General features: G+C 41.4%; 2 protein-coding genes across 3 annotated transcripts in view; both read left to right on the forward strand.

Annotated features, from left to right (window-relative positions):
* The window catches only part of xkr5a (XK related 5a), a 5,303-nt gene extending 699 nt beyond the window's left edge, over positions 1-4,604 (forward strand). For both annotated transcript variants that reach the window (XM_020588315.1, XM_020588321.1), the window contains exons 2-7: positions 726-909; positions 1,125-1,309; positions 1,402-1,614; positions 1,992-2,161; positions 2,393-2,504; positions 2,997-4,604. In XM_020588315.1, coding sequence (XP_020443971.1) covers positions 726-909; positions 1,125-1,309; positions 1,402-1,614; positions 1,992-2,161; positions 2,393-2,504; positions 2,997-3,925 — 1,793 coding nt within the window. In that variant the 3' untranslated portion in view covers positions 3,926-4,604. The remainder of the gene's footprint in view (positions 1-725; positions 910-1,124; positions 1,310-1,401; positions 1,615-1,991; positions 2,162-2,392; positions 2,505-2,996) is intronic.
* A 641-nt stretch (positions 4,605-5,245) lies between these two features.
* Positions 5,246-9,638, forward strand: part of tram2 (translocation associated membrane protein 2) — a 7,737-nt gene continuing 3,344 nt past the window's right edge. The window contains exons 1-5 of the mRNA XM_020587835.1: positions 5,246-5,462; positions 7,118-7,181; positions 7,411-7,520; positions 8,876-8,992; positions 9,188-9,287. Of these exons, the coding sequence (XP_020443491.1) occupies positions 5,343-5,462; positions 7,118-7,181; positions 7,411-7,520; positions 8,876-8,992; positions 9,188-9,287 (511 nt within the window). The 5' untranslated portion in view covers positions 5,246-5,342. The remainder of the gene's footprint in view (positions 5,463-7,117; positions 7,182-7,410; positions 7,521-8,875; positions 8,993-9,187; positions 9,288-9,638) is intronic.

Here is a 9,638-nt window from a genome sequence, read left to right on the forward strand (position 1 = left end):
CCACCACCACCAAAAAAAACCCCATAATTGTACTATTTGATTGTTTTAATGACCTACAGTATGTTAGTTTGTTGTTAAGGCACATCAGGAGTCTGTATTGCAACCACTATGCAGCACAGTGTGTTGATTCCCTGACTAAGCAGATCAATGGGGCAAGGGCAGGACACAGGAGAGACAAGGAGACTGAAGGTGTACAGAATGTGACCTGGTCTTCAGCAGATAAAAATACCCACTGCTGCTTGGCCTCCAGACTCAGCCTGACACAGAATGTTAGTCAAAATCATCTAAACAGTGATGCATTTTCTGGTCCCTTATGAGTGTTTTCCAAGAGGTCTTATATAAATAATTGTAGGTTGTGCTAAAACGTGGATCCAGTCTCTGCTCTCTTCTTGAAGGTGCTTGTATCATCTTATTAGAACAGCTTCCTCTTAAATTAAAGGACAGCTCGTTTGAGCAAGGCGTATGTGCTCTTTAATTTTTCAAGGACTGGTCTCTGCAGCTTTCGGCATATCCTCACATATACAGTATGCTGGGTTTTATGTACTATGCGTTTTCTTTACTAAGTGCATGACTTTATGATAAATCAGACTGAATTTAACAAAATAGATTCCTTACTGAAAACAAATGTACAGACACACTAAACACTTATACCACCTTGCATCTTGGTGTCTGCATCTGCTTTTGGTGTGGGTGTGTGTGTGTGTGTGTGTGTGAGAATGTTCTAGTGATCTACTGTATAGGGTTTTATCTCTGGAATGAAGAGACGCAGTGGGCGGCTCTCACTCTTGGCCTTTTTCTACCGGGGACAGCAGTTCAGCTTCTAAGTGCAAAGTGGTACTATGATGATGGAGATGACAGGCGATGCTGCATCTCTGTCATACACATTCTGCACCTGGGCATCTTCAAAAGGTGAGGTCTCTAATTATGTACAAAATATAACAATATTACATCTTTAGGATTTAATCTGGTGTGCCCCTACCCCTTGTAAGAAACCAAACATCAACAACTGTGACATACCTAGTGCCCATCAAAGTACACAGTAAAATTCTATTCACATTGTCCTGTTATGGAAACCTTCTTCCAGGAAGTGTGTATTACTACTTTAGTGCTCCCTCTTCTGGCAGGTTATGGGACTGCATGAGGTCTGTGCTGCGCATGCAGGGCTCGGTGGCTGAGCTCGGAGCTGCTGTCATGCAGCAGGCAGATGTTGCTGCCCTTTGGCTACTGGAGGCCCTCATCCTCACACTGCCCCAGAGCCTGCTGCAGGCATATGTTGTGGTATCTACTGACGTGGGCATCATGTCACCGGGTAAACTCACTCTTGTTTTTTGACTCGACATGATTTTTGTAATGTCGTTTGTTCTAGACAGTGTCTGGATCAGAGATCTGTTTTATCTGCAGTGGCCTATTGCTGTGGTCTGTGTGTGCTGTCTATATCCTGGGCCCTGGTGCTGTACAGTAGAGCCTGCTGTCTGATCCGACCGGGCCACCTGGCCATGCCTCCAGCAGCCCTGCTGTGCCAGCTGGTGTGGAGGGCAGGCATGCTTGGTGCCAGGGTGACTTGCCTCATGTTCTTTGCCAGGGTCTTTAACTGGTGGGTCTGTGGAGTAGTAGGTGAGCAGCAGCCTGCATCTGTCTCTTTTTGTAGCTGACTCTTACATCTGATACCAGTGAAAGGAGGAAGTCTATAATGAAATGAGGACACATTACTGCAGTACAGTAACATAGTACACAGATGCAAATATAGGCACAAGGGTGTCAGTGATTAATTCAGATATCTTATTGTCCTCATCACTCAGTATTTACAAATAATTAAACAAAAGATTTTTGTTCATTCACAGTTAAGTTAATGAGTGATGTAATTATCCTGAGAGTGATGCAGCCTGTCCTCTGATCCAGTTGTTGACTTGCTCCTCTGCATCAGGGATATACAGTGTATGGATCCTCTATTGCGCTTGCAGGTCCTAGTCTATTTTTACATTGACCTCCAGGTTTCCACTGGCTCACCGCCTCCTTCTGGCTGGTATCACAGCAACCAGACATCTGCACTGGCCCCTGGTGTTGGCGTGCCTTTAACAGCATCATGGGGCTCATCCATGTCTTCCTCTTCCTCAACATCAAGGATGGACCGTCACGCTTCCGCATGGCCAGCTTTTATGCAGTAAGACACTTGATGTAATTGCTGTACTTCATCTTTTTTTACCATGTTTGATCCTGGTGACTGTTTTCAATATGCTGTTTTGCACAACCCTGGGTCATCGCAGAAGTCGCACCCATGTATACGCCCAAACACATAGTTCGGATCGTCATCCTCCGCCCCTGCATCTTTGGTATACAGTGATGTAAAGCTGTCTGCATATGACTGATAGTGTGACCTTCTTTCCTCCCTCAGTTTATGCTCATAGAGAATGCTACTCTGATGCTTGCTGCCTCCGACTTCCTTAGCGAAGCATCATGGGACAGCTTGACCCTTCCCACCACTGTGCTGTGTAGCTTCCTTCTCGGTGAGTCATTCTCCCCATCTGCATTTGCTTTGTTTTGCAAAAGGTTTGTCTCAGACATTTTTCTTCAATGCTTATAATTTGACTGGTGTAAACATAGTCTGATAGCTTTTGTGAGTAATACAGGTCTCATGGTGATTAAGATAGGTAGACGTAGAACAGCACAGCTATGTGTATTATTGCATTTCAGATATGGTTAAATCACAAGTATGAGAATGGTTCCAGCTGGTACAAGTAATAATGTTAATAACATCATTTACCGAATGCCACTCTTCAATCACATCACACCATGACTCATAGAAAATGTTACATTAATACTTGACAATGCAGTTAAAGTCTAAAATAACACAGGACTTTAAAGGTGCATTAACTAAGATTTTTCCATATTGTCTCATAAATAAAGTGAAAATGGGACAGGTGAAAATGAATACTATAATACAAAATGAACTAAAATAAATACTAAAATGAACTGTCCCCTATCCCTGTGCTTCCCAGGTGCTACCTCTCTTGTCCTGTACTACCGGTTCCTCCATCCCAAGTCAACAGAGATCTCCCAGGGTACGAACCACAACCACATGGGCAGCACTTGTATAGAGCAGGGGGAGTCTTCCTTCTCTCTTGGGGACAAAAGCCTGCCAGCTCCCTCCATTCAAAACCACAGCAGCTTCTCCCTCTCAGGTGTTGTAGGTTCTTTCTTGGAGCACCCAGGAACCTGTGGGGGCCGCCCTAACAGCTCCTGCCTTTGCTACCACCATCACTGGCTCTTGATCCGACTGGCCCTTAAAACAGGAGACTTGGGGAAGATTAACAGAGCCTACGGGGCTGGTGGAGCAGCAGTCATACTAGACATGGAGGTGTACCACCATGAGTTTAAGAGTAACGAGGGCATTACTATCACAGGTGGAGGCAGTTTTGAGGGTGTCTCCAACTCTGAGACCAAAGGGAAGGGCCAAGCACCGCTCTCGGACTGTAAAGATGATTTCCAGAGCGTGAGCGAACCCTCGTCAACTGAACAACCCGAAGAAGAGTATGACAGTCTGGAGTCACCCACATCTGATTTGAAACGCAGCTCACCAGAGGGCAAGTCTGTGTTTGGAGACAGTCCAGAGCCTTATTTCTGCCCCACAGAGTCAAGTTCAACCCTGTATTTCAGTGCTGATCCTCAGTCTCCCAGCAGTGCCAGTAACCCTCGTTTGGACCGGGACATTGGGGGTCTGGAACAGGGCGTTCGCCTCAACTCTATCCCTAGTGATCCAGCCCTTCATAGAGATGTCCGTGGGCTCATGTGCCGGGTCGGGCCACGTTGCATTTCCACACCTAAATTGGACTCTGGGCTGCTGGACTCTCCCTCCACTGTCCCTCATTTCACAGGTCCAAGAAGGCAGCTCATAATGTCCCAAACAGAAGAAGACGATAATTTCTAGCTTTCTCATGACAGAATCAGTAAAAGAGTAACAGCAACTTATCTAACATTAAAGAAGTGCACCAGCTTTTTGGAAGGCTTTTTATTCATCTTCTCAGTGGATAACAATGCTTGCAGAAATTTCACTTCTGTACACCTATATATTTAGCACACTATGTGGCACAGGATATGCAACATTTTTGGGACAATGATAAGCTAGCCTGTGTTCTTCTCAAATCATGAATACATTTTCTAAAAGCAGTTGCCCAAAAATCTGTGCACACAGAGGTGAAACCATCAGCAGTGTTTTCATTAGACATTGAGAAGATAATTAAAAAGCAAATTAATTATACTGTGCAATAAAATAAACACTGGTTCTGCTACATTGTAATTACATGTTAAGAAATTAGCCTTGACTTGTATCAATAAACATAATTAGAAATATGCAGCTGCTTTATGATCTCTGGCAGCTGATGGCCTCTATTTTACATGATGAAACTGCTCTTGTTCACATAAATAACTGACAGCAGTTATGAGAATAGAGAAATGATTCCTGAATCTAAAGCAAACAGGAATGTCTGACTGAACCTGTACCATCTTGACGTCAGCCAGGGTTTTTTTTTTGGCTTCTTAAAAGCACAGATATCTTCTGTGTAATAGATGTAGTGCTGTGAGTTTTTGTTATTCACATAGGGAAAAAGGTCCACTCGGAGAGTGGATAATAAGCTGTATTTTTTGTATGATCATGTCAACTGGCATTGCCTTGAGCGGGGCTAGTGTGTCAACCTGGCAAAACTGTTTGATATTTTAACCTAATTTACATGTTGACCATGTTTACCTTACATTAGAAACAAACAAAAAAGTCTCAGGCACCGAATTTAAAAAGCTTTTCAATGTCTGTTATGTAACAAAATGTTAAAAAAAGATGTTTATGAGGTACTTGTAGTGACTTTTTATGTTCTTAATAATTTGCTCATTCCTGTTCTGAGAAAGGAATGAAATCCACAAACAAAGCAGTGAAATGATGCTGTTTATATGACATTTTGAACTGTGAAGTGCAAGGCCCCTGATGGCTTTAAATATGCAATAAATAAGCCTCCATGTTGAGGTGACTGGAACACAAGCTTTTGTTTTTACACTAATATTTTTATATATATGGTATAAACGTAAGTCATTATTGAGTTTAATTGTTAAACGCTGTCTTTTCGTAATATTTTTGAACTTAGAAAAAGTGTGATCACTCAGAAATGATCTTTTCTTAGGACAGTAGACTGGACTGAACATAACCTTTTTTGTGCAAATGGCCTCAAAAGGTATTTATGGCACTTGCCCTTTAAGGCGGTGCGCATGCGCACACTAGCTATAAAGTTAACTCCAGAACTTCGTAGCCAGGAAAGTTCTGATTTATAAAATAGCAAGGGAAACGTCACAGGGTTGACATGGCGTTTCGCCGAAGAAACAAGAGTTACCCTTTCTTCAGTCAGGAATTCTTAATTCAAAACCATGCCGACATCGTCTTTAGTTTGGTGATTTTCATTTTGATTGGACTGATGTTTGAGGTGAGATGAACTCCCTTTTCTTCTTTCGTCTCACTCAGCTGTTTCAAGATAGCCTCCTGCACATTCGCATATATAGTTAACTAACCGTTAAATTAGCTTTTATTCGGTCGAAAGCATTTTCTTCGTAAGGATATTTGCTTGTTTGACTGCAGCTGAACCTTATATCAGTGTAATCGGTACCGCGGATATGGTGGCTGCTTTTTGCAGCTTTGTGCAAGTTTTGTGAACAATGAAGTGTTGCTCTGTTCGATAAGTCGTGAGGTCTGATCTAATCCGAGCTAGAAGAATACAGCTGAAGATAGCAGCACTTTTACACATTTGGTTTGTGTCATGTTCTTAACCGGAATTTCTTAAATTGGGACACAGTTCATAAACTGTCTTGGTGACGTAAGCATGTGGCTGCTCAAAAACCACACGCTATAACTTCGTTTTCCTCTAAAATTCACCTGTTTTTTGTGGAAAGTCTTCCAATTAACGACATACACTCCGCTAGATTCCAAAATGTGTTGATATGTTAAATTTAGATAGGATTAAACAATTTAATCATTCAAATTAAAAGCACCACTGTTGCTTAGAGGGAATTTTAGCACACATCTTTTATTAAGGGCTTTATTTTGAAAAGCTAGACGAAAGCGGTCTGACTTTTTCGTGCTAGCTTGATTCTGCTAGTTAACTGCCACGTCTAAAACTAACCCGCTACTGTAGGCTCAGCTACACCGAAAACTGCCTATACCTGAAGGTTTTTCCACCACTGAGGTGTTTCACTTGCCAATAGTTTCTCATACGTGTTCAGATGCGCTTGGGAATTGAACTAAGTTTCAATCCGGAACACTGTTTGCGATCACAGCTGGCCGTGTTTATAAAAAAAAAAGAAAAAAAGGCAGGGGATTTCCTTCTTTTTTCTCAGGAAAAAGAGAATAACACTGCTGTAGCTGGTCTTGAATTCAAGAATTTGGTCTTGAAGGCACCTGTGGCTCTGATGGGCAGGGAATGGTTTGTTTCACTGTGGTGCCTCTGACTTCACTGAGGGACTCAACAGGAATGTGCCAAATCACACATCAGTCCAGTTGGGATTGACTGGGACAGTATTTTATGTTGTGGTCATCTGTGGTTTAATGCAGCAGTTGGATCCTGAAAAGGCTGAAGATAAATGTGAGAGGCCACGAGCTGATTAACTGGAGAAACTGTGGCACTAAAGACATGTCTCTGATCTCTGTAATGTTAAAGCTTTTAGTTGATTAACCTGCAACAGTTTTGATTATTTTTAATTCATTACAAATATGATGCTGTACAGAATGCAGCCTGTGACACAAGGGGCCACAGGTAGACGTTGCTCCATTTAAAGGGGTGTCGTGGCAAAAAGGCCGGGGAAACGCCTGGCTAATGGCCTTGTGCAGGGGATGCTTGACATAAAACACTTTTGGGAAGCTATGTTACAGCTACAAGCCTTGTCATGCAAAATAAATTTCTCAGCAGCATTCCTTCAGGAATTCAGCTCCCAGTGGCCAATTACAATGGCTGACAGTATTATTCAGTACATGATGTATTCTTACTCTGCCTTTCTATCCTACATCTGTCACACACCCACAGAAATTCTTGGGGTTTGACAGTTTCACTGAAATATGTTGCTAATCATCATCTCATCTAATTTCCAGGCAACAGCCAAGACGGCCATACTGTTCATTCAGCCTCAGTACAATGTCACCACACTATCACCAGGTATGCAGTGCATTTGATGGATTATAATTAAATACTCCTATGAATTCACAGTGTACTACCTCTCTTCCCATTTTTGACATGTACATTTCAGAGTTTCATTTCTGCTGCCTCTGTTCCTGCACGTTGCCTCATTGTGTTAATTGAACTGTGATTACAAATGCTGCTCCAGGATGTTAACACACCTCTGACTGCAAACATGTGTGTTTGACCTCTCTTATGTGTGCTCAAGAGGGAGAGGTGACTTTGTACCATTACGGATGGAAGGACTGTGCCACCATCCTCTTCTATTTCTTCATCGCCATCATCTTCCATGCAATAGTGCAGGAGTATCTTCTAGATGTAAGTACTTTGATGTACTACGCTGCACTGATAAAGTAGGCACAGCAGACACCACAGAAAGGTCATTCTCTACTGAAACTATAATGTAGCTCTCAAGAGTGACATACAACTCATCAGTGCAGCGCAGTACATCAGAGTAGGCACAGCAGACACCACAGAAAGGTCCTTCTCTACCGAAACTATAATGTAGCTCTCAAGAGTGACATACAACTCCATACAAAGACTAAAAGTGATTTGCCTTTTCTTAAGGTTAATGTCCGTCAGCTGATATATCTGCTGTTGTTCAGAAACAATTAAAATACATCAGGGAAACACACTGCTGCACCGGGTGACTTGTTTTTTTCATAACGAAACACCAGACGCCAACTGTTGCCCCATTTTTTCTGTGCAGTCCTAATTTCCTGAAGTTAGTACAATTCAGAGTCGAGTATGTGACCAAGTGCAGCGGTGCGTTTCACTGATGTGGTTTTGAAGAACTGCGTAGGTCTGTCGTACAGACCAACAAGCTAAACCAGGACTGACGGACATTAGCTGTGAGTAGAGACGATTCGTTGTCAGTTTTAGTCTCGGTATTTTCAGAAATTTTCATACAAATAATATAGAAAATGACCGGCCTTGTCCTTTAACACTGTATTTAAATATAAAATAAAATAAAGTGTTACCAAAATAAGGTATTAACAAAGTTGGCTGTTGAGTTCTCTTTACTATCACCTGTTATATAATGTGTTTACATGCATGGTGACATTCCTTTAATTGTATGGAAACTGCTCAAGTGATTATTACCACCATCATTACTGCGATAACCTGTTTTTGCAGTGATGAGTCTGAACTTACTCTGTGGTGTGTGTTTGCTGTTCTCACAGCAGCACAGGAGCTTGCTATTAATAATATATTCAAGCATATGAAGACACAATATACTGAAACCAGGATATGAGCCGTTTTCCCTTTAGGGTTTGTTTGCATGCAAATATACTTTGTGGTGTTAAAGGGACATTTTGAAATGTATCATCAGAAACACAGAAGCGATGTGACCAGTTTGCTGTTTTCAAGACTAAATCAGACAAAATGGGCAGATACTACTCCATCTGAAATATGAGCCCTTGTGTCATTGTGTAGAAATAGGCCAGTGAGGAGGAAGGGGGTTTTATTTTAGCTCCATCACCACGGTTTCCAAAGGGTTGAAATAATACTTCAGAGGAGGGTTTTCAAGCAGCAGCCATAAATAGTATTTGCTGCTTATAGTTGGCCCAGTTATTTTTATGATGGTGACACTTCCTTGTGCGTGACGATGATAAGAATCTACATGCCACCTATTATGACTAGGTCATAATAGATTTCTTTTGTTCATGTTGCAGAAAGTGAACCGGCGTCTCCACCTCTCCAAGAGCAAGAACACCAAGTTCAATGAGTCGGGTCAACTGTGTGTGTTTCACTTGGTTTCTAGTGTGTGGAGTTTTTACATCCTCATAACAGTGAGTGTGATTTTTTTTTATTTTTATTTATTTATTTATTTTTTTTTACTGCGATCACGCCTGCCCGTATTACCTGGTTATGTAAATGACACACATATCAAAGATAGCTGGCATTTTATTTTGGCTTGTACACAAACCAACAACATTATTGAAATATTTTTAAATGTTCCTCTCATTTCCCCCCCCCCTACACAGGAAGGATATCTCCTGCATCCCAGCAGCCTCTGGGAGAACTATCCCCATGTACACCTCAGGTACACTGTCACAGATGTATTAAGATATGAAGTCAGTACAAGTTTGTAGATTCAGTTTTTTTCCTCACTAAAAAAATACATTTAATATATTTTACATGTATTGTGCACACAGTCATGTATCCATAGAACTGTAGCTACTATTCCTTTTTATTATCGATCAATCTGCAGATGGTTCTTGAGTAAGCATTGGGTGTGTAAATGTTAGAAAGCTGGGGACCTATTTCATTGTTTAACAGAATTTGAGTTCACATACACACTGTGTTTATTTTGCCATTATAGACATAATGAAAACCAGAAAAGTCACATTTGAGAAGCTGAAGTGAATTTTTGACATTTGTGCCTAAAAACACAAATGATGAATTGATAATTAAAATTATTGCTGATTTATTTTT

The sequence above is a fragment of the Monopterus albus genome, unplaced genomic scaffold (genome assembly GCF_001952655.1).
Source record: "Monopterus albus unplaced genomic scaffold, M_albus_1.0 scaffold9.1, whole genome shotgun sequence".
Classification (NCBI taxonomy): Eukaryota; Metazoa; Chordata; class Actinopteri; order Synbranchiformes; family Synbranchidae; genus Monopterus; species Monopterus albus.